Here is a 25,851-nt window from a genome sequence, read left to right on the forward strand (position 1 = left end):
CAAGGCACCCCCAGCGGGACTCGAACCCCAGACCCACCGGAGAGTAGGACTGCGGTCCAACCCACTGCGCCACCGCACCCCCGTCATTTAATCAAACAAAAAACATAATTAATAGTTTTATTAAACTGTTCAAAAAAACAATCATCAGTATTAATGACTGAAAATATACTGTGGCTCATATTAAGATACTAATATACTACGATACTAATTTTGAACAGTCTGTAAAGCCAGATTTTTTTTTTAAGTTGGAAATTATACATAATTATTTTGAAGTTAATTCAACACTTCCAAACTTATCTTGGCAATAAACATTGTTATTTTAATTATAAGCAATATTCTCAATTTGATGTGTTCAATGATAACATTACAGCCTATCCAGTTATACTCAGAGCAAAGCATCATTCTGCAGTGACATCCACAATGGAATTTGTAGCTGAATAAAGGACAACACTTGTCTCCAGAAAATCACAGTAACCACTGATACCGATAAAAACTTTCCATCATTTCAGGATTGATAGTAAATGTACAGGTATTAATGATGTGCTTGTCATGAAGAAATTGCCAGCTGATTACACCTTACCCAAAGAAGAGCTGATGAGCTGAACCAGTAATTTTGCTAATGTTGATACCTTTTATGACCCTTGCGTTTATTGTTGAGGAAATTACAAATTTTGAAGTAACCTTTCTAGTGACAAAAGATAAGTTCATGATTAATATGTTTAATTCTTTTTCCCATATTTCAATGCTTTACCTGATGAAAGCACCTGTGTATAATTTAATTGAGAGATTATTCTATTTCAAAACTAAATTCCTACACAGCAATTAAAGTGCAATTAATGCTTCAGTGAATGCAAGTTAGAGTTTATTTTTATATTATATAAAGTTTATTATTTTTATAGTGTTTATACTTCAAGTAAACAGGGGGCATGGTGGTACAGTAGCGCAGTGGGTTGGACCAGGTCCTGCTCTCGGGTGGGTCTGGGGTTTGAGTCCCGCTTGGGGTGCCTTGCGGCGGACTGGAGTCCTGTCCTGGGTGTGTGCCCTCCCCCTCCGGCCTTACACCCTGAGTTGCCGGGTAGTCTCTGGTTCCCCGCGACCCCGTCTGGGACAAGCGGTTCAGAAAGTGTGTGTACTTCAAGCAAATTACCACTTAAAACAACAGGATATCTCTGACTAAGTCAGATATTTTTTTAAAAAAAAAACACATTTACATATAATAATGAAAAACAGTCATTTTCAAATGGTCAGTTACAGATAATGCTTCAGCTGAATTATTTAATTTCATATCTAGAACATGTTGTTATCGAAATATGTTATAATTAATTCATTTCATAACTAAACAATGAAGTAAAGCTACACTGAATTCATCAAGCAAAATTAGTGTAATACATCTCTAATGACTTTAAAATTCTAACAGATTGGATAATATATGGATGGCATCATGAAACAACAGGTTATGGTGGTGCTTCACAGTGCCTGGGCTGTGGGTTTGAACATGGGTTTAAATCTGGCTCGGTCTGTTTAGAGTTTCGTGTTTTTCCCATGTTCACGTAAGTTTCCTCCCACATTCCAAAGAGTCTGTGTGTGTGTGTGTGTGTGTGTGTGTGTGTGTGTGTGTGTGTGTGTGTGTGTGTGTGTGTGTGTGTGTGTGTGTGTGTGTGTGTGTCAGCGCCCACCTCACTGGTGTAATGCCCAGGGTGCACACTCACACTGGCTCATGCCCTATGACTCTAGGATAAGCTCTGGACCTCTGACACCCTGCATCAGTTGAGTGGTGATTGATAGTTATAACGTATAGATGGACAATGTGTATGATTGTCATGAGACTGCAACAGCTGGGTCGAAAATGGAAAACAAAGATCATTTAGCAGAATTCAAAATTTGTTTAAGTGGACAATGGCAATTCTTGTTCTTTATTACCATTTCACAGCAGACTGATTACTTCCTATTATCCTTTCCATCCTTTACCTGTCCATGGAGAGCTGGGCAACCAGAGTGACATCCGCATCATCCTCAGTGGGGGTGTACTCATACTGCAGAAAGTATAGGTGCACCCGGTGTACTGTAATTCTCTCGCGACGAAATTCATAGCACTGGTCATCCTCATCCAGCTCTTCAAGGGCTGACTGCAGCTGGATTGAGAGAAACCTCTATTAACAGTAAAATTTGCTGCTATGAAAGAGTATAACTTCCAGTTCCACTGAAATGGAATGAGAAAGGAAAGGAAAATCTTACAGGGAAGCTGAGAGTCAAGAATTATCCTTATCACCATAACAGCGCACATTAAAGTTGTGAAGTTCAACTAGTCATTGCTATTTACACAAGCAGAGAGTGGACCCAAGTCACACTCTGCTGTTTCACATGGATGTTGGGAACTGTAGGGGGGGTGTGGAGGCGTTGGGGCTGCCCACCCGGAGGCTCTCAGAGCTGGGCTGACTGGGGCATCCAAACAGCTCCCTGCGCAGCAGGTTACCATCATACTCCAGGAAGGTCAGGTAGAGGTTACGGAAGAACTCCACGTGTTTGTTCTTCACCCGCAGCTTCTTGGGGGAGTTCCAGTGGATCACCTGGCCAAAGAGGACCACATCACATGACAACTCTGAGTATGGGGGTGTCTTTTGTGTCTCATAAGGGTTCAGAAAACTAAATTAATTTGTTTGATCATTTGACTATCATCAAACTCTTTCAGAGTGCTTGTTTCAGTCATGAGGATCTTGAAATGTGGATAAATTCATTGACGATATGTCATTACATCTGTTCGTACCTTCAGATCAGAGACCTCAGTGTAGCACTGTTCAGAGCGTGTGTGGTCAGACAGCTGGACATTCCAGAAACATGGCAGCTGGTGCACCAGGAATGGGTTCTGTTTTATCACTGCATTGAATATGTCCTGCACACAGTCATGAGGGAAATGATACTGATGTTTATATCAAGGTTTTTTACATGATTTAGCTGATCTTGAAATTCTATTCTATAAAGTGAGATGCACAAGTAAACACTTTAGTACTTCTGGATATTTGGATACCGCGGTTTGGGAATCTTGTTCATGGAGACAGATTTCCGTTTTAAAACAGGAACTAGCAAACTTTTAGTCACATTGCACTGCCTGCTGGTTACCTGGTTATTTTTAAGTTGAAAATCATTAACAGTTGTATCAAATATTTTTAGAAATGGTTCTTTTTCAGTGGACCCTCTGGACACTGGTTGTTCTGAAACCTTATTAGCAATACAAAAAATTCACTGACAGCCTTCCTCACATTGCCTTGGTGAGAAATTTACCCCTTCGTAGAACTGAGTTCTCACTTCAATCTTAGTCATTTAAAATGCCAGTTCATATGCAATACTAACTGTCACTATGACTTAGATGAAGATCAGATCTGAGTCTAGTAGCCATTCATGCAGAAATCCAGATAACTTCAAAAGGTTCATTAACTTTTTTTCACAACTATGTAGGTAACCAAGAGCTGAGAGTGTCATTAGCTATGTAGTTCACTAATGAGATGAATGGTGGCAACAAACAGTGACCCCCAGTAACACTTAGTTGTAACTGACCTGGTCAGCCAGCGATGTGGACAGCATGCTCATGAGCTCCCTTTCGGCAGTCAGCCTCCACATCTGCTCCCAGTCAATCCTACGCAGTCGATCCAGCAGTAATAAGATGACCCCTGTGATAACCCCATATGTTATACTGAAAAACTGAAGTGATTAACTCCATCCATCAGAAACATTCTCAAATAGGATTTTCAGAGTTACCCATTTTACACACACAATAAAATCAACAACAGTCAGTCTTAATGGCAGGTGAGGATTTGATAGGTCTTTAGTATGGACCTGTATTGAACCCACGTCCTAGGGCTGGCCAAGGCTTGTGGTTTTTCCAAAGGTTTCCCAGGTACCAGTCACTCTGGTTTTCCACCAGCCCAATTGCCTGCTTATCTACAAACAAAAGATATCAAAATGTAAGTGACCAAAACTAATAATATATAAACATTTTACAGTTGCCTACTAGTAGCAGAAAACAAAAGGAGTAAAAATAGCAATGTCAACAATGTGAACTTGGAGGCATTTGCATTTTCATTGATTTTTTGGCCTTCATTGCTCTGTTTTTTTTTTTTTTCCTTTTTTTTTTTACATTAAAGTTTGAAAACACAAATAAACATAGAGCACCATGTGTATGGATGTTTTGTTTATGAGCATTTCTTAAATGTATGACATGTAATAACAAAGAAAAACTGAATGACAGCAGGTAGACAGCCATACAGTATTACAAAATAATTAATGAAGGGAAACTGCCCTGTTATGGTGTGTAACAACTGTGTAAGTAACTGTGTCCATTTTTATAAATTTTTTGATATTTTCGTATAACAGCACATAAATTTTGGGGCTCAAGAACATAAACAAGTTTTGCCATTGAAAGTAATGGTAATTACATCTTTGAGTAACGAGAATTCACCTTACATAGGATTTTTCCAGAACACATTACTTTCATAAGGTGAGAGCAGACAGTATATTTAAAAAGGCCTTTAAAACAAAATAAAGTCAAATTTAGATTTTCCTAGTGTTTTATTTCCAAAGTGTTTTTACCTTAATACTGCTGAATAACCATTGAATCAGTTTAGAAGCAGCCAGTAACCAGATTTCAGACCATGTTCTGAAATACCATACCCCTCAACTGTCTGACTGCCCCAGCGTGGTGTAGATGACAGAGAACCGTTTGATCAGCTCCAACACTCTTACCGGACCTGAGAACTTCCTGAAGACAGCCCAGAGCTCAGCAATATCGGTGGCGAAGGTGATGTCTGTGTCCAGGACAATGACCTTGGCAAGGTCAGTGGGCAACGCTTTGGTAAGAGTCAGCTTCATCAGGCCATATATCCCCGAGTAGTGCTTGTTGGGGACCCAAGCCACCTCCGGCTGCATTCAGAAAAGGAAGATTCAAAATGGAGACAATGATGTCAAAGTATGAAATACATTTTCACATTTGGAATTACTATTAGGTTATTAGGGGGTGTGGTGGCGCAGTGGGATTGGCCTGTGCCTGCTTTCTGGTTGGTCTGTGATTTGAGTCCCACTTGGGATGCTTTTTGATGAACTGGTATCCTGTGCTGGGTGTATCTCCCCCCCCCCCCCCCAGCCTCGTGCCCTGTGTTGCTGGGTTAGGCTCCAGCTCGTTGCAACCCCGCTCAGGACGGGCAGTTTCAGTCAATGTGTGTGTGTGTGTGTGTGTGTGTGTGTGTGTGTGTGTGTGTGTGTGTGTGTGTGTGTGTGTGTGTGTGTGATTATATTGAATATAACTATTTACATATGACCAGTGATTTTAAAATGTGCCCCAAAGTTAACATTGCATATCAGTACTTGGATTGGATTTGATATAGATTTTGGAGTAAAATGTGGCTTGTGTAATTTTGATGGCTTCTTACCAACGGTCCATGTGTAATGTGATGCAAAACTAAGCTTTTAAAAAGCAAAATCGTCTGTTACCTTCAGGTTGTCCGCATCATAGAAGCTGACCTGCAGGGACGGCACCAACCAGGACTGGAAGAGAGGGGCAAGGATTTTGTGGGCCACTGCATCCGTGATAAAGTGGAAGTGGAGGGGGTTCTTCCTGGGGGACAACAGTAAGAGTTGGAGGACTGGATGCTTAATCACAACTGTTTCCATAGTCTATGTCTCAAACAGAGTTCCCAGTTCAGGTTCCTAAGATCATGGTGCTCCTCTACCCTCACCTGTGGAACAGGATGGACTTGACCAGAGTGATGACATCTCGACTGGTATTGTGACCCGCACACACACAAGCAACATGGATGAGCTGTGAAAAGATGGTAGAAAATCAATGATCTCATTTTGCTGTGCAAAAACAGTAGCACCTCAAGAACTCATTGCTTAAACTGCCTCCCTTTTAGTATCACAGTCAAATCTACCACATTTATCCCAGTGTGATATACAAGGTCATTGATTGTCTAGCATACCTTTCCTCACCTGGAGTTATACACATGACAATGCTAAAAAAGACAGTCTCAGTTACAAATATGGTACATTTCCAGGCAGCTACAGAGGTGTAAAATCTGGGATGTTCAGATGTTCAAATGTCCTGTCAGGAATAACAACATCAAGAAACAAATGATGTTCTTAGAAGATGGGGGCACCACTGTGAAAAGAACAGAAATTATAATCTTTCATGATAAATTGTAGGACATTGAGGTACAAGAGCAACATCCCAAAAGCAGCAAGGAACACCACTGTTTTTCGGGCAAAATGGTAAAAAAGTGATACCAGCTGTCCATGCCATGAAGTCCAACAGCAAAAAGGGGTAGTGGACAGCTCGATGTGAACACTATCATTGCAAAAGACCAAGACATAACCTAGGCAGAGTTCCAAATTTTCAGCAGAGAAAAAATTTATACCGGACATAACTAAAAAATGGAACATGTCAATGGAACAGTAATCACCTATTGATTTTCCTCAGACACTTTTGAGACTACCAGAGTAAGAGAAGAGATATTTTAGCATTGCTTTTACCACTGCAGGATTCAAAGAATGCAATGGACTTTATCAAGGAGATGTATTTATAGGCAGGTAAAGAGCCCATCAAGTATTCAAGAGAGTCTTCATCTGCACACAGGACAGCAGAATTCTAAAACATCAATAAAGTGCGAAAAGGAGGCCTGCTGATCCAGCAGATCAACTGCCATCAGATGACACTGACCTGAGAAGACACAGATTTAGATTTGAAAGAGTTACTACCATATGTGGTCCAGCCCACAAAATAATGAGGTGAATGCAAGATTAGTGTGGATCCACAAAGGTTTACTTTCTTCAGCAAACATGCCAGTGCTCTATTTACAGGTGAATCTGTTCCAGCAATGATTATATACAAACGTATGACTTCCACTAGTGAACAACAGTGATAACAGCAATAATTTTATTTCCTCTGTTCCTTTTTTCCGCCTCTGAGCTACATCAGCTATGCACAAAAGGCTCTGCCCTCAGCTGTTTCATTGGCTTGTGCATTAGCAAATATCCACGTGACACAACTGTCACATCCCACAGGGATAATATCCCTAGGGACCAGAGGAGGCACCATTCAGTGCCACTAACCCTAACCCTAACACTGTTTATAATCTAATGATCAGTCACATATAAAAAGCAGCAAACACTGAGGCAGGCAAGAATGTGGATTCTTGATCAGCGTTATTTTGCGAACCTTAGTCATTTACGTTATTCCAAAGCCTTTTCCCATAGGTGTTTATGTTCCAGTCCTGAGTGCCTATCCCATCCACTCCTGTCTTTTGTGCACCTCTCCAGATCCAGTGTCCCAGTGTTCCATCACATCTCCATGTTCAAGTCTCACTCACAGATTTCTGGTTCACTTTTCACCTTTGTGAAAACACAATGTGTCTCTGTCTCCCGTGTTCATCATTTCACCTCTACACTGTACTTTACAGTTTACACTGTGCACTTTCAAATACACTCTGCAGATGGGGTCATTATACTTTACGCAATATAAAAGAATCTGCCCCCCGACATGACCTCAGTAGAACTACTTGAGCTGCAGAAGATGGTGGAGGTGAACGGAGAACATCACGGTGTGCACCAAAATGAACTCCTCCAACTCATCAAATCCTTGACAGAAATATTACACACAGACCTCCTTTTCCTGACACCAGTCTGGTTGGTCCACAATTGCGGATGGAAGCACCCACTCTCACCGGGTGACTTTAAACCACGGAATAAACCACTTGAAACTGAACACGCCAAGCACAAATAAGCAGCGGAGTGGGACAACAGGGGATGAGGATCATGAGGAGAGAAAGTATTGCTTTCAGTAGAAACTGTGCTTTTACTGCAGAGCTGCAGATCATATTCAGATCTCCTGTCCTGCACCGCCATCCTGTGCATCCGGAAGACACAATCTACTGGCGAGTGATGTTTCTCATAGTGCTTCCCAGGTTACATTTACATTACATTTTTTTATTTTGCAGACGCTTTACTCCAAAACAACTTCCAGTGAATACTATGTAGTGTCATCAGCGCACACATCTTATTCGGCAAGGTGTCGTACACTGCTAGATACAACACTTATAATGGGTCACTCATCCATACATCAGTGAAACACTCTCAATCACTCACACACGATGAGGGAACCTGACCAGCATGTCTTTGGAGTGTGGGAGGAAACCAGAGCACCAGCAGGAAACCCATTCAGACACAGGGAGAACATGCAAACTCCACACAGACTGAACAGGGATCAAGCCAATGTCTTCTCGCACCACCCAGGCGCTGGGAGATAGAAGTGCTACTTGCTGTGCTACCATGCCGCTAAAGTGTCATGGGGCACGCAGGTGCAGGAAATTCAAGCTTTGGTGGACAATGGTGCAGCAGGGAATTTCACTGATATAAATATTTCTGAGGCTTGGAGTTTGCCCTGTATTCCATGCTTGCAGTGCATAGCAATTAGCTCTATAGAGGGTGGACTAATTGGGTCCGGACTGGTTAAACATCATACAGAATCCGTCACCGTACAGGTGGGGCTGTTCCATACAGAGAAAATTTGGTTTTATTAAGTCAAATCCCATTTCAACCTCATTATCTTAGGGTACCCATGGTTAGTTACTCATAACCTTGTCTTTTCCTGGAGTACCAGTGGTGTTGCTTTCTCAGGGAAAGCGATGTTAACAAAACTGTTTGAATCTTTCATGTGGAGCCACTTCAACTGAAAGCCCCAAAGCAGATATGGCTTTCAGTTGAAGTGGCTTCACATGAAAGATTCAAACTGTTTGAAACAGTCCGCTGGCTTTTTCTTTGTAGAGAAGAAAGATGGGGGATTGCAGCCTTATATTGATTATTGTGGCCTAAATGCCATTGCAGTTAAATATTGTAATGACCCGCGTTACTGTGTTTAGGTAAGAAGATGTTTTATGTAAATAGTTGCATTGTGGGTAACTTATAAATAGCACGTGTGACCACTGGGGGCACTTCTGGGGGAAATGATGGGGTGACTGTGTCTGCCAGTGTGTAGAGAGAGAGCCTGAGGGTGTTAAGCAAGCTGGGAAGGCTGGCTGTAGGCACAGGTCCTGAAGGAAACGGTGCCCTCGGACTGAGAGCATTATTTCCCTGGTGCAAGGGTGCTACATCCCACAATATCTACAGCCCTTGCTCCTTATTACTTCCACCTTCGAACAAGTTACGAGAGCTAAAATATTTACTAAACTAGACCTCAGAAGCGCATACAATTGGGTCTGTATTAGAGAGGGGGATGAGTGGAAGACAGCTTTTAGCACCATCCTGAGGCAATATAAGTATCAGATCATGCCTTTTGGCCTGGCAAATGTGTCCTCAGTATTTCAGGCTTTCAATAATGAGGTCCTCTGAGACATGATTAATCAATCTGTGTACATGTATTTGGTTGATATCCTGATATTTTCTGAGTTTTTTAAGGGACATGTTGCACGGGTAAGCGAGGTTTTAGGAAGGCTGACATCACATAAGCTTTACGTGAAGGGAGAGAAGTGCCAGTTCCATAAAGATTCTGTGGAATTTCTGGAATTCATTCTTGGAACTAATGAGTTAACCATGGACCCAAAAAAACCTTTACAGTAACATCTTAGCCACAGCCTTTAAAGACTGCGCTTCCTGTGGTTTGCAAATTTCTCGAAGAAGTTCTCCAGTGGCTTCAGTTTTGTAGCAGCCCCATTGATGCCATTGGTACAAGAAGCACCCAGGCAGCTGATCTGAACTTGCAAAGCCATTCAGGTCTTTGAGGACCTGAAAAAGGGTTTTACCACTGCTCCCGTTCTGAAACACCCTTAATCCAAGCTGCCATTTATAGTAGAAATTGATGCATTAGCGGTTGGCATAGGGGTGGTGCGCTCACAGTGTCAGAGAAACCCTTATATGTTATATCCATGTGCGTATTTTTCACACAAACTGTTCTCTCCAGAAATGAATTATGATGTTGGAAACAGAGAACTCTTAGCCATAAAATTAGCCTTAGAGGACTGGAGGCATTAGTTACAGGGCGCCACTCACCCTTCAGGTCTCTGCCACGCCCACACCTCCGGGCCAACACGGAACACTTGGGACGCAACGCAGACTACAGCATAAAAGGCTGCGTCAGACCACCAGCTGATGTGGAACCTTGATCTGCCTCCTCGTTAGCGACCTTCTCTAGCCATTTTCTGTTCCCGAACGCCTTCCCCGAACCCGTCCCTTGTTCCCGTGATCTCCTGCCTCTTTCTGATCATCGACCTCTTGCCTGCACACTGACCTCGCCTTTTGGATCCTCCCTGTTACGACGTTCGCACCTCGAAGACTCTTTGCCCATTCTCTGACCTCCTCTCTTGGATTTCCCTGAAGACACCACGATTACCGCTCTGCACTTGGGTCCGCCGCTTCCTTCAAGACCCGACCATGACAGTCTCACTCACAGATTCCTGGTTCACTTTTCACCTTTGTGAGACTACATTGTGTGTCTCTGTGTCCTATGTTCATCATTTCACCTCTAAAATGTACTTTATAGTTCGCACTGTGCACTGATAAATACACTCTCTACGTGGTGTCATTATACTTTACAACCGTGTTTGGACATTACAGCAACACATGTCCGTGTCGGACACCCGTCCAGACATGACAGCTTCTCCCTGTAAAAACAACATTACTAGACATATTCACGGTTACAATATTCTGTAACATGGCATTACATATTTTGCACATTCTCTTTACTTTTATAGCATGAAAGATAAAAAGTAATCGTCAGAAGTTAAGTCTGAATATCTGGACAGTTTTACAACTGAGTTTGTACTTCTGTCCTTACTAAACAAAGCAAATGCACATGGAAAGCCCTTTGACAGTGATAAACTGACTGTTTTATCAGAACCATCATTATAGAAAACCAAAGATCCTTGTGATTTCAAAAGAGTTTGCCCTGTTTTCTTGGTTTCCACTTGACCTGGAGATCTTATCTTTAAGTCTTGAGAACAGGTTAGATAAAGTAATTACTTTTGTTCACCTTGAATGGAATGGATTTACACTGAAGAGGAGCTCCTCAGATGTGTAAGACATCTCATCAATGTAATGCAACCAGTGCGCTAAATTAATTTCCCTAAAGCAGTCATCTCACTCTTTGCTGAAAATGCCTTTGACCAGGTCAAGTGCCAGTATTTATTTCTCAAAGTGGAATTCATTTTTTTAGAATACTCAGTGTTGCTTTTTAAATGAGCTGCAGTTCAGCCAACAGGTCCAGTGACCCTTTAAACAAGGCTGAGGCACCTGAGTGAGAGATAGAGGTTAATTTAGCTCACATTTTTTCTTTTGCATTTTCCGTAGAGCCCTGTGCAATATTTTGCAAAGCTCTGTATCTCAATTATGTTGTTCTTCAGTAGCATTCAGTGCATTAAAGAGGTTTACACAATACTGTAATCAGGTTTCACATAGTACAACTAAAAATGAGCCTCAACCCAATGGTAGACCACACCTGGCCAATATTCCTGAAGAGCCCCTTGAACTCCGTAAGATTTACTTTATCACACACACACACACACACACACACACACACACACACACATTTTCTGAACCGCTTGTCCCAGACGGGTTCGCGGGGAACCGGAGCCTGACCCGGCAACTCAGGGCGTAAGGCTGGAGGGAGAGGGGACACACCCAGGACGGGACACCAGTCCGTCGCAAGGCACCCCAAGCAGGACTCAAACCCCAGACTCACCAGAGAGCAGGATCCGGTCCAACCCACTGCGCCACCCCGCCCCTAGATTTACTTTCATATATGCTAAATTATCCTCCAAACCTCCAAAAACCTCCATGAAAAAGTAAACATGAGAATGTTTACCCTACCCGGAATAGGATCACCAGGACCTACCCCTAAAGCCAGGCCTGGGGGCAGTGCTCCTAGGCGAGCGCCTGGTGGCCAGGCACCCCACTTAACCCAGTTGGGCTCAGCCCAAAAAGGCAACGTGGGGGGCCATGTGGGCCCACCACCCATAAGGTCCAACATGGGATTGGGTGCAATACTTTTCAGGCGGCAGGAGCAGGCAGGGTGGCGAGTGGAGTCATGGCCCTTCACAACAGAAACTGGCTCTTGGCACATGGAATGTAACCTCACTGGGAGGGGGAGGAGAAGGAACTGGTGCGGGAGGTTGAGAGATACCAACTAGACATAGTTGGGCTCACCTCCACTCACAGTGTTGGCTCTGGAACCTAATTCCTCAACAGGGGGTGGTCTCTACTCAGGAGCTGCACAGGGTGAGAGGCGCCGGGAAGGTATGGGGATACTCATAAGCCCCGGGCTGGCTGCCATACAGTTGGAGTTTATCCCGGTGGATGACAGGGTCACCTCAATGCGACTTAAGGTCGCAGAGAGGAAAACTTTGACTGTTATGTGTGCTTATGCACCAAACAGCAGTTCAGAGTATTCAACCTTCTTGGAGAGGATGGGTGGGGTTCTGGACAGGGCCCCACCTACAGACTCCATAGTCCTGCTGGGGGACTTCAACGCTCATGTTGGCAATGACTGGGAAATCTGGCGGGGGGGTGATTGGGAAGAACGGCTTGCCCGATCTAAACTCAAATGGTGAAACGTTATTGAACTTCTGTGCTAGTCATGGTTTGTCCATAACAAACACCATGCTCGAACACAAGGATGATCAAAAGTGTACTTGGTGCCAGAGCTCCTTAGTCCAAAGGTCAATGATCGACTTTGTAGTTGTTTCATCTGACTTGAGGCCACATGTTCTGGACACTCTGATGAAGAGAGGTGCTGAGCTGTCAACCAATCACCATCTGGTGGTGAGTTAGGTCAGATGGTGGGGAAAAGTGATGGACAGACCCGGTAGACCCAACATTTAGTGAGGGTGTGCTGAGAACGACTGTTGGAGGACCCTGTCCAGACTGATTTTAACTCACACCTCCAGAAGAGCTTTTCCCATGTCCTGGAGAAGGGAGGAGACATGGAGTCTGAATGAACCCTCTTCAAAACCTCCATTGTGGAAATAGCCAGGCACAGCTGTAGCCAAAAGCTTGCTTGTGCCAGTCATGGCAGCAACCCAAGAACCAACTGGAGGACACCGGTGATGAGGGTAGCCATAAAGGTGAAGAAGGAGGCCTTTAGGGCCTCGTTGGCTCTGGGGACTCCTGCCTCAGCAGACAGGTATCGATCAACAGGCAAAAAAGGTAGCAGCGGCTGCGGTTGCAGAAGCAAAATCCAGAGCGTGGGAGGAGTTTTGAGAGGCTATGGAAAATGACTATCAGTCGGCTTCAAAGAGGTTCTGGAGAAGCATTCGGCAGCTCAGAGAGGGTTGCAGGAGCTTCGCTCAAGCTGTGCTCAGCAAGAATGGAGAAACTCTGACCTCTAATGAGGACATTGTCGGGAGGTGGAAGGAGCACTTGAGGAACTCTTAAACCCGAGAGATATGCCTCCCTTACAGGAGTCAGGGCCAGAGGCTTCCAGGCTATCAGAGTCCATTTCTCTGATGAAAGTCACTGAGGTAGTTGGTAAGCTCCATGTTGGCAAAGCACCAGGGATGGATGAGATTTGCCCAGAACTGCTTAAGGCCCTGGATGTTGTAGGGCTGTCATGGCTGACACACCTCTGCAATGTTGCATGGACCTCGGGGACAGTGCCTTATGATTAGCAAACCAGGGTGGTGGTCCTTCTCTTTAAGGAAGGAGACCAGAGAGTGTATGCCAACTATAGGGGTATCACACTTCTCAGCCTCCCAGGGAAAGTCCATCCCAGGGTGCTAGAAAGGAGGCTCCGGCCGATAGTTGAACCTCGGATTGAAGAGGAACAATGCAGATTCCGTCCTGGCCGTGGAACAGTGGACCAGCTTTTTACCCTCTCACAGATAATTGAAGGGGCATGAGAGTTCACTAATCCAGTCTACATGTGTTTTGTGGACTTAGAGAAGGCCTATGACCGTGTCCCCCTAGAAATTCTGTGGGAGGTGCTTAGGGAGTATGGGGTGCCGGGGCCACTACTGTGAGCTATTTGGTCTCTGTACACACGGAGCAAGAGCTGTGTCCAAATACTCGGCATTAAGTCAAGCCCGTTCATTGTGGGTGTTGGACTCCGCCAAGCTTGTACTTTGTCTCCACTCCTGTTTGTGGTTTTCATGAACAGGATATCAGGGCGCAGTCAAGGTTAGGAGGGCATTCTATGTGGGAGCCGGAAGGTGATGTCTCTGCTTTTTGCAGATGATGTGGTCTATTTGGCACGGTCACATGGTTGCCTCCAACACACACTGGAACGGTTTGCAGCTGAGTGTGAACCGGTTGGGATGAGGCTCAGCGCCTCAAAGTCTGAGTCGTTGGTTCTCTCACGGAAAAGGATGGCATGTCCCCTCCAGGTAAGGGGAGAGAATTTGCCCCAGGTGGAGGAGTTTAAGTATCTTGGGGTCTTGTTCACAAGTGAGAGGAGAAGAGAGCCTGAGATCGGCAGCAGACTGGGAGGGGCGGCAACACACACGCAATGTCTACAACTGCTTGTCCCAAGGCAAACCGGAGCCTAGCTTGGCAGCACAGGGCGCAAGGCTGAAGGGGGAAGGGACAACTCACGCCCCCTCACTTGAAACAACTGCAAATTTAATTTGAGCACATGAGTCATAAAACTGGCAGCAAGACCACAGTATTAAGATTGATTTACAGGGACATGACTTTAACCTTAAATTCTGCAAAAGAGGCTGAGATTTATCCAGTAGATTTCTGAAAGTAATTGCAGGCAAAGCTATGTCATCCATGCTCTTTTGCTGTAGAGTCTTCTAAACTGAGGTTAATGAATGTATTTTCTAGAACTTAAGTGATTATTGTGCATTTTCCTTTCAGCCTAGGGGTTACTGCAGTTTATTGTAGCAGTCCTGACAGCCTACATTCAGACTAATTCATAACTAGAGTGGAAAGCTGGATAAGTTGGGGGAACCATTGCACAAGAATGATTGATTAAGTACGTGTTTCTGAGAAATTCCAGTTCAGGAAGCTAAGTATACCAGGAAAACATTAACATTAGAGAAATGCCTTTAATTTATTAATGAGTCAGCAGAACATCATCTCAGCAGTATATTAGAAGAGTGTTCGATGGATGTGGAAGTACAGGCCCAACAAACTTTTAAGAGCATCAGAAACCTTGGGTGCACTGAAGGAAACGTGTCTTGCCAGGTCCCTATTTATAATTCACCTGATATACTTTTTTCCCTTACGGATAAGCTCACCTCACACTTCTCAACCATAGATCGGTGACTGCAGTCGGAATTGTTCCCCCTCTCCTCAGCTGTGTTCCCTGCATCCTCCGGACCTCTGTCTGCCGATGCCATCCACTGTTGGTTGCCATAGTTCCCCTCCTGTACCCGTGCCACACCCTGGGATTGGCGGAGCTGCACCCGCAGCTGCTGGTTCTCCTTTTCTACCATCTGCATCCTTGATGTGAGCACATCTCTCTCCAAGTAGCTAAGCTCTGATTGGTCAACAAGACAGGGGGAGAGCAGTAGGGACTTGCCACCTGTCAACAGACAGAAGGTAATGTATGGTAACACTTGAAATTTACGTTTCACGTACTTCTGTTTCAAATCCAGGTGTTAGTTATGCTTAGTTTTTCAATTTTTAAAGGAATAATACTTGAACTTTCCCAGAACCCCATGTCACAGTAAAGCACAGGACTGAAGCTTCTCATTGTTTTCCATTCCTCTCCTTCTATATATTAACTTTTCCGGGAATGACTGTAATCTAAAACTGTTATCTAAAGCCATCTCAAGAACCTCTTACAAACTAACTAGTTTATGTTAACCATCTTTAATGTTGCAGAAAGTCACACTGGCAAGCTGGCTCTGCTGGTTCCCTGTAAAGTAACACAATAGGTAGGGAAAGTATAACTTAAACTGTAGCTTAAATAGTATTATGAGGAGAAAATTAGATCAGTCCAGTCAGCAACCTTTATGTCAAAAGAAAGACATTCGCCACCACCAACAATGAAGTTCCACATCATAACTTCTGTATCATTCCTTCTTGTGTGCCACCGTGTTTGCAAAGCACGGGCTGCTGCCACAGCACTTCCAGGGCCAGAAGGGGAACGTGTGTCCTCCAGTGGCCAGAAACAAGGTCTCTCTGCCCTCCTCCTATGAAGCACCACTAAATCCTCACACTGGGAGCAGATAAACTAATACACACTTCTTGTACCAGGGGGTTTACATCTTGGTGGCCAGTTCTGCTTAGCCACACAATAGCTGGTTGGGCAATACTTTCCTTAGACCCTTCCTGAGTCATCAGCTTGTGTCATAATCCATCAAGCATTAATTCTTTAACATGTTTTTTGTGTTTTCTTAAACAGCTGGACCCTTGCAAACTGTTGTAAAAGGTGAAAATGAAATGTGCTCTGAAACTGAGAGGACAGTCATAAGCATTTAAGCAATGCTTCTTGATGTATTTCAAAAAGCATCACAAAGTAATCTGTGTTTTTTACGTTAATAGACCGCCTTTGTTTGAACAGAACCCTTTAAAAAACAAATCTTAATAAAAGTTAGAATCATATCAATTTTGATGTTTCTAGAGTGAGGTAAAAATCTTTAACTTACTTATTGTACATCAAGAATATTTTGGAATGGAATGGATTGGAACGGGGTTCACTTAAGCAACAGTTTTACAGCATACAGAATATGAGTACATGATGCCTTATGGTATTATGATAGTAAGATACTCACTTTCAAAGTTACATACTATGATGTAAAGCCATGTAAGAAGTACCATAAAAGCTAAAGATGCCACAAAAATCTTTAGCTTCCCACGAAAAGGGCCGGGCATTGTGGGAAGGTGACAGCAAAAGGGTAGAAACGTGTTCAAGTGGGGCTTAGTCCCACATCAGCTGGTTGCAACATCATACCACCTGTAAGGAGGAAATAAACAAAAAAAATGCAGATTAGTGCATTACAAAAACAACTGGAATAACTGATCTAGAGCAAATTTGTTGTTTATACCTGGAGAATTAGGATTTTGTGAAAAAGCAAATGAAAGACAGTGGCTTTATACTCATTTATCTAGCTGACACTTTTCCTCAAAGCTACTTATAATATTAGGTTTGTCCACTAAGTTACTCACAATTATTTGTAGGGGTGTCATTTTTTACAACAGTAATTCAGGTTATGTACCTTGATAGAGGATTTGAATGTGTGCCTTGATTATAAGGAGAACGCTGTAACCACTACGTCATTTTATGATGGCTGCCCTCACTCAACAATGGTGCAAACCAAAATAAGACATTATATATTCTTCCATTTCTGTACTCTGTATTAAATTCAACTCATTATATTTCATTTGAAAATAACAACAGCTACAACAAGACTGCAAAAAAGTATTGCTAATTGCATTTAATTTTTCCTTCCCTTCACTGTTCTCATCTGCGAGCAGAAACCTGTCAGTCTAAGACCTTCCCACCACTGATGTTCTCCACAGTAAATGTTCCTGTTAAGTGATTTCCCTGAGTGATGAGAGAGCTCAGCATTGTGACCCTGGCTCTGAAAGGCAGCACAGGCTTTAAAATGGCTCTTTTTAAAGGGCACCTTGGTGAGGAGGCCCAGGAATAGTGGTGCCCTGAAGGTCAGAGGATGCTGATGGCTTGCAAAAAAGTAGATGATCTAACACTTTCCTCTGCCTGCTGCACCTGTTCCAGAGATTTATAAGAAAAGGCCAAGGAATGATGTTAATCTGGATTTACTTCACTGATCTGCGTTTCTGACATATGCTGTTGCACTCAGATTTAACGAATATCTTTGCATTTACCACATGCACTTGTCAGATAACATACATGTATCTGTACATGTAAACTAACTGTAAAGCTTCAATCTCCCATGTGAGCCATGCATTTTACATCCACATACAACCCAGACAGGGATAATTACAAATGAGCATGAATGCTTATCCGTTTTAAACATAACACAAAATCTCTGAAATGAAAGGGGTGAAAAATTACCATGGTAAAGGATGCTGGGTTGCAATCAACATATCAAGTTTCTGGAAAATGCAAAAAGTTAAGGTAGAGCAAAGCACCCTTTGGCTGATCATCACTGCTCAGTTTTTCATTCCATGTCACTTTGACAATAAATCTGAACATTCTTTCTTGAATTAAACTGATGAAAATCACCCAGCTCCAGTATCACTGCTGCGAACACTGCCATTTCCATGTACATTTGCCATTAGCTGACTATAAGTGTCATTAAAGTTCCCATTTGGACAATGTGGATATGAGGCCATTTTTCTTGTTTGATACCACCACTACAGGGCAGTTCATTCTGATGTAATTAAGCATGTAGCATAAGAATTGTAAAGTTTCCCAAAAGATAAGTGAAACGGAAAGTCTGAAGTTTTATCACAACAGTTCCCTTTCAATAGTGGCTTTATTTCTTTCCTCTACCCTGGGATTTTACTGATTAAAAAATAATCAGCGTTGAACATCTTACACTTTTAGAGCTGCTGATCAGAAAGACCACGATAATGACCTTTTCCCATTTGAACTCTTGTCGGTATTACTCCAGGCCTAAATTACAGAGCATGACAGACTTGGTAAGGAATTATATTTCTTTCTATGTTTTCCAGGGCTGATAACAGTCCAGCGCATTTCAGGTTAAAATAGAAAACACACACAATAAACAAAAATAGAAGATATACATTAAGGAAGAGGTTATGCAGGTGGATCCGTGTAATTTAAATGATTCTCAGTCAAAGGAGCTAAGGGTTTAAACTTACAAAAAAGCTCTTCTCTGTTCAATTTCATTAAGAAAACAGCATCAGAAACAAAAACTGCACCATTTTGAAATACATGCTCTGTGTAGACAGACAGACAGATACACACACAGAGTCTGAAACCGCAAGTCCCAGGCAGGGTCGTGGTGAACCGGAGCCTAACGTGGCAGCACAGGGTGCAAGGCTGGAAGGGGAGGAGACACACCCAGGATGGGACACCAGTCTGTCACAGGGCACTCCAGGTGGGATTTGATCCCCAAACCCACCAGAGAGCAGGACCCAGTCAAACCCACTGTACCACCACACCTCCCCTTTGTGTATAAAGACACACACACACACACACACACACACACATTTTCAGAACCGCTTGTCCCATACGGGGTCACGGGGAACCGGAGCCTACCCGGTAACACAGGGCGTAAGGCCGGAGGGGGAGGGGACACACCCAGGACGGGGTGTATAAAGACCTTGTAGATAATGGTGATGAAAACACCTAACCACAAAGAACATTAAAAAAAAGACTAATCATGATTTTATTTAAGAAAAATTGGGAAAATATAAACAGATACAAAATCCAATAAACTGATTATCAAAATTGTAACAGCATGATGACATTTTAGTCATATCATTTCAATTTTATCTTCTCATTATGTAGCAGTCTGAATAAAATTAGTGGAATTTCAATTGAATCTCAGTTATTGCAGAATGTCTTTAGAAATTAGATGAAATGAAAGCAGGACCTACTATTCCAGAGAAGTCTTGACATGATGTTATGGAAAACACAGAAAGAAGCCTCAATGACTAGTTCCTCCATGAAATTATTAACTATTATTAATTAATGCATTGCTTAGCTGACACTTTCATATAAGGATACAGTAGACATGTTTACTCTCAACCCAATAACCTGAACATACAAGGCTTTGCACACACACACACACACACACACACACACACACACACACACACTTACTTGCCCCAAGCAGGGTCGCAGCGAGCCGGAGCCTAACCCTGCAGCACAGGGTGCAAGGCTGGGGGGGGGAGGGGACACACCCAGGACAGGACGCCAGTCCATCACAAGGCACCCCAAGCGGCACTCGAACCCCAGACCCACCAGAGAGCAGGACCCGGCCAAACTCACTCTGTCCCCATGCCCCCCCTGCTCCCCTGTGCCCCTCGCACAAGGCTTTGCGAAAACACAAAAAAAATCAAAATTAATTTAATGCGTGCAATAAATTACATTAAAAACAACTAACACATAAAAGCAATCCGAACTTCAGTTTGATACTGATGTGACAAATCCACCATGCATGAAATTATTCTCTTGTTTTGTGTATAAAACACTCTTCCAAGGACTCTCTAGCTATTGTACATGTAGACAGAGTAGCATTTTATTCTTATTATTTATTAGTCAGGGGGTGTGGTGGCGCAGTGGGTTGGACCACAGTCCTGCTCTCTGGTGGGTCTGGGGTTCGAGTCCTGCTTGGGGTGCCTTGTGGCGGACTGGCATCCCATCCCGGGTGTGTCCCCTTCCCCCTCTGGCCTTATGCCCTCTGTTACCGGGTTGGCTCCAATTCCCTGCGACCCCGTGTGGGACAAGCGGTTCTGAAAATGTGTGTGTGTTTATTAATCTTTACTTAGTTGATACCTTTGTCCAAGATGACTTAAAATATTAAATAACTTTATAATTGTATTCCCTCTGTAAAAAAGGATATTCTTGCTGTATGAAATCAAGGTAAGTGTTTTACGCAAAAGTATCACAACAAGAATGGGATTCAAACCAGGAATCTTGAGATTGCAAGGTAACAATAAACCCCACCTTTTGGCTCAATATAATCTGTTTCAGGCAGTTAGCCTTTCACTAGCTCATTCAGAGTTCCATCTCAAAACTTTACACCAACTTTTTTAGTGCACAACATTGATAAATAGACAAACAGAGGAATGCATTACAAGTGAACTGCATGACACATATAAACAAACACCCAAAAAAGTGGGTTCGATAATTACAGAGAAATTTGTCATAAAATGCCAATTTTACCCAGCAAACCAAACACCAAAGAAAAAATAAGCAGAATAAAGGATATAATATATATATGTTAATCTGTAATAAAAGTAATTTAACAAAAACGTTAACTCCAAACATTACAATCATGTTTGCCTAGCAGAAAAATAAAACCATGAAGCAAGTATTCAAAGCCGAAAATTAATTCTTCACATCCCCTGCATATAGTTTGGACTTGCTATTTCTTTCTTGTTCCACTCACACAGCGAAACACCAATTTTACATTCGGCCACTTCCGTTGATCATAGATGTACAGCACCACTCGCTACCTTGTTTGAGGTGCAGCTTCAGCTCCCCTTGTTCAGCTCTCTTAATCTTTTCTTTTGATGGAACTGCTCTTCAACTCCTAACCTTGAGAGTCCAAGGCACCTAGAACTGCACTCGGCCAATATCTCTGTCCTTCAGGAGAGAAGAGTTCCAGCTCCTTTTGAGCAAACACAACAGCCTGCGGAGCTCTCACCCCCTCGGTGACCTCAGCTGGGTTTCTTTCTGTCCTTCCCTCTATTTCTGTGAACTACCAGTTATCGAAAAACAGACTGCAGGAGAGCAGATGGGGGCATGTTGCAAATTATTAACCACCCACAGTAAAAAGACACGAGGCAAACTTCTAAGAGTGCCTTCCTGCATTCCAGAGTGTTGAACGACACCTTGGCTGTCCTCATTACCAGCTACTTTGACTCCACCTAGTAATGATTAACGGGGAATGGTGTAATGAAGTACAATGTAATCACAGTTACAATGGCAAGAAAAAGTATGTGAACCTTTTGAAAATTACTGCATTCATGTATAAATTTGTCTAAAATCTGGTCTGATGTTCATCTAAGTTACAGTAATCAACAAACACAATCTGCTTTAGCTAATAATTGTAATTTTTCTTGTAAATATTGAAGATGTAACTGAAATATTCACAGTATAGGTTGGAAAAAGTATGTGAAACCCTAAGCTAATGACTTCGACAAAAGTTAATTAGAGCTGGAAATTGGCAAATCTGGTGTCCAATTAATGAAATGAGATTGGAGGTGTGGTTTATAGCTACTTGACTTATAAAATGCACTCAAACAGTTTGAGTTTGCTATTCACAAAAAGCATCTGTTGATGTGAACCATGCCTTGCAAAAAAAGCTCTCAGAAGACATGCAATCAAGAATTGTTCCATTGAAAAAAGATGGAAAGGGTTACAAAGTTATTTCAGAAAGCTTAGATATTCATCTGTCCACTGTTAGACAAATTGTTTATAAATGGAGACGATTTAGTACTGTGGCTATTCTCGTAAGAAGTGGCCGTCCAGCTGAGATGACTCAAAGGGCACACCATACAATTCTCAATGAGGTGAAAAAGAACCCTGGAGTGACAGCTAAAAACTTGAAGAAATCATTGGAACTGGTTCACATCTCTTTTTGTGAGTCTGCTATACGGAAAACATTAAATAGGCATGGTGTCCATGGCAGGACACCACAAAGTAAGCCTCTGCTTTCCAAACACTGCTGTGAGATAATGCTTGCCAAACCAACATGAAAACAGCATCCCAACGGTTAAGTACGGTGGAGGGAGCATCATGATTTGGAGCTGCTTTGCTGCTTCGGGTCCTGGACCACTTGCCATCATTGAGGGAAAAATGAATTCCCAAGTGTATCAACATATCCTACAGGATAATATCAGGGTGGCTGTGTGCCAACTGAAGCTCAGGAGAAGGGCAATAATCCTATAAATAATTAGCTTTTTACAGCATAGAAAGTTTCCTTTTTACTGTATCAATTCAGGGTATATACCTTGGTCAACAGTTCTATAGCAGAAGTGGAGATTCAAACCTACACTACCTATTGCTCTGCCATGCTGCCCCATTTCATTTCAGTACAGTAATACTGGAATTCAGAACATTTTCATCAATATTTTTAAGGATGAAATTTGTTGTAGTCATCAGGTATCTGAGCCATAATCAGTACAAAGAGGCTTGGCTAGACAGCTCCATCTACATGCACTACCACCAAGAATGCTGCTGAAAGCTGTCAGCAGAGAGGCACCATTTTAAAGTCAAATAAAGTATTTGCAGTTCCGTCAGCCAAAGTGATTGAATTATATAAGTTTGAAGACTGACCATTCACAAAATTCTAGTGTTGGGTATTGCATTTTGTTGCATTTAATCTCAGAAGCCCTCCAGGATGAAATGTATTGACCTTCGGTTGAGAAAATCAATGGTTCCATTAGCAGGCTATGCTGCGTGCAATGTTACTTAAACCTGGACAGATCCGGATTTCACTGGCAGTTATAACTCTGTCCAGGCCAACTTTCTAATTGTGTTGCACAGCTATCATTTCCTCCCTTTTAAAATCCAAAGAAAACAAATTGGAGAAATACCACTGTGGCACGCCAAAGCAGACAGGGAGGGGGGTGGAGACAGGGACGGGGTTGCCGCAGTTGAGGCTAACTGAGAACCCTATTTCTCCCCTTGTGGTCAACAGGGAAGGGAGGAGATGGAGGGAGAGACAGCGAGAGAGAGACGGAGAACCCCATTACGAGCACACAATGAGAGAACGACCCCCGGCCCCTTCCCGAATGACCCCGGAGAACCCCCCCAGTACCTATTCCCTGTATCCCCTTTTCCTCTCGTCCTTTCCTCATGATCGAGGATAGTGTCGGTCTCTCATGAGAATCAAATAAAACAGAGCACAAGAGCAACGCTCCTGCGGTCTTTGGCATTGTTTCTGCTACAATCATATTAAGCCAGATGACCTCTAGTAGTTTGTAGGAGTGAAAGAGCATTAATACCAAACTCTACAGAGTGCCAGAAACCGATGAAACGCTACAAAGGCTGTCAGTCAGTAACCCAAAATAACCCATATGTATTGCGAAATACTGTATATCTGATACAGTGCAGTACATGAGATGCATACATTGTCACCAGTAGTTTGGTAACACCAGTAGTTCCATTCAATCATAAGGAACTGAGTGAGATGACCCCAATTTCAGTAAACTTTACCAGAAGCCAAAGTTTTATGTCTGCAGCTACGGCTCAACCAAGGGATAGAGGGAATTACAAGTTTATATTAATTACACTGTTTTATCGTAATCTTTTTTTCTGAGATGTAAAGTGCATTCAGAAAGTATTCAGACGCCTTCACGTTTTCACATTTTTTATGTTGCAGCCTTTTGTTAAAATTGTTTAAATAATTTTTTCCCTCATCAGAGCACACTTAATACCCCATAATGACAAAGCACACACACATTGACTGAAACCACTTATCCCAAGCAGGGTCGCAGCGAGCCGGAGCCTAACCCGGCAACACAGGGCGTAAGGCTGGAGGGAGGGGACACACCCAGGACAGGATGCCAGTCCATCACAAGGCACCCTAAGCGGGACTCAAACCCCAGACACACCAGAAAGCAGGACCCAGCCAAGCCCACTGCACCACTGTACCCTCCTTCTTTGGAGAAAAGATTCTGCTAAATAAATGAATGTAAATGTAAATAGAATTATGGTTGTTTCAAACTTCTTCCCTTCAAGAATTATGGAGGCGACTGTGCTTTTGGGAACCCTTCAGCGCTGCAGAGATTTTTTTGTGGCCTTCCACAGGTCTGTGCCTCGACACAATCCTGTCTGTAAGCTCTCCGGGCAATTCCTTTGACCTCATGGCTTGGCTTTTGCTCTGATACACATTGTCAGCTGTGGGATCTTATATAGACAGATGTGCACCTTTCTAAATCATGTCCAGTCCATTGAATTTACCACAGGTGGACTCCACACAGGTTGTACAAACATCTCAAAGATGATCAATAGAAAGGGGGTGCACCTAAGTTACATTTCAAGTGTCATAGCAAAGGGTCTGAATACTAATGTCAATGTGATATTTCAGCTTTAATATTTTTTAAGAAATTTGCAAAAATTTCTAAAATCCAGTTTTTGCTTTGTCATTATGAGACAAATTCCTTGTATGTGTGAACATACTTGGCAATAAAGCTCATTCTGATTACGGTGGACTGAGTGTTGACCGAAGGGGTGCAGTGGCACAACGGATTTGGCTGGGGCCTGCTCTCTGGTGGGCCTGGAGTTCGAGTCTTGCTTGGGGTGCCCTGAGGCGAACTGGTGCCCCACCCTGGGTGTGTCCCCTCCCCCTCCAGCCTTATGCACTGTATTGCCAGGTTAGGCTTCGGTTCACTACAACCCCGCTTGAGATAAGCAGTTGTAGACAGTGTGTGAGTGTTGACTGAAAGGGGGAAAGTGAGTTTAAATGATTTTCACATAAGGCTGCAGCATAAAAAAGTGAAGGGATATGAATACTTTCTGAATGCACTGTATCCCTCCATCTTTCTCTGGGGTGCAAAAAAGAAACCCTATACACATATTCAGTCACTTTTTCTTGGAAAATTAAATTTCTATTCAGCAGGATCCATGTTTCCACTACAGTGGAGAGATGTTCTCTGACCCCAGCTGTAGGACTGGGGACACAAACCCAGGTCCTGCAACTGCAAGGTGATGGACCCAAACACTACGCCACCAGCTGCCCCGCTACATATATCTCTTTATAGGCTAGCAGCCTAACTCCATTAAGTACTACTCTTTGCATTTTTTCACTGAATTGCATGTCGCAAGCATCTGCTAAATGAATAAATGTAAATCTATCTACTGGAGAACTGTGTCATGTTCCTGTTTAAATTTTTATAAGAAAAAGAAAGCTCATTTTAATATACAACCTAGAAAACAAACTGAATACCTTTATAAGTGGGGGGAAGAGAATTTTCTAATTAAAAGTATCTGAAAAGCCCACAAGGGCACGTGCTGGATGGCTTTTGGAAAATTCCTCTGAGTTGTCCATTTCATTTCTGGCAGTCTCCACGATTGAAGACAACAGTGCAGAAAACAATTGCTTCTCAAGGAATTTACAAAACTTTTTGAGAGTTTGTGTCTGAGCGCAAGGATCAAATGGTCTACCTGTGGAATTGTTCAAACAGCTCTTGAGAACAAATAGTATCAGAGAGAAGGTTCTTCTCTGCCTTTCCACAGGCATCATTAACAAAGTTAGGCATATCCCAGAGCTAAGACCTCAAGAATTCTTTCTTAGAATATGT

General features: G+C 42.9%; 1 protein-coding gene across 1 annotated transcript in view; it reads right to left on the reverse strand.

Moving 5' to 3' along the window:
* The window catches only part of LOC108929052 (LARGE xylosyl- and glucuronyltransferase 2-like), a 38,782-nt gene that overhangs the window by 5,426 nt on the left and 7,505 nt on the right, over positions 1-25,851 (reverse strand). Inside the window, exons 2-11 of the mRNA XM_018743342.2 lie at positions 16,695-16,876; positions 15,213-15,499; positions 5,727-5,809; positions 5,482-5,605; positions 4,743-4,914; positions 3,832-3,936; positions 3,553-3,665; positions 2,765-2,890; positions 2,412-2,567; positions 1,969-2,132 (exon numbers count right to left, since the gene is read on the reverse strand). Of these exons, the coding sequence (XP_018598858.1) occupies positions 1,969-2,132; positions 2,412-2,567; positions 2,765-2,890; positions 3,553-3,665; positions 3,832-3,936; positions 4,743-4,914; positions 5,482-5,605; positions 5,727-5,809; positions 15,213-15,499; positions 16,695-16,794 (1,430 nt within the window). The 5' untranslated portion in view covers positions 16,795-16,876. The remainder of the gene's footprint in view (positions 1-1,968; positions 2,133-2,411; positions 2,568-2,764; positions 2,891-3,552; positions 3,666-3,831; positions 3,937-4,742; positions 4,915-5,481; positions 5,606-5,726; positions 5,810-15,212; positions 15,500-16,694; positions 16,877-25,851) is intronic.

The sequence above is a fragment of the Scleropages formosus genome, chromosome 7 (assembly GCF_900964775.1).
Source record: "Scleropages formosus chromosome 7, fSclFor1.1, whole genome shotgun sequence".
Lineage (NCBI taxonomy): Eukaryota > Metazoa > Chordata > Actinopteri > Osteoglossiformes > Osteoglossidae > Scleropages > Scleropages formosus.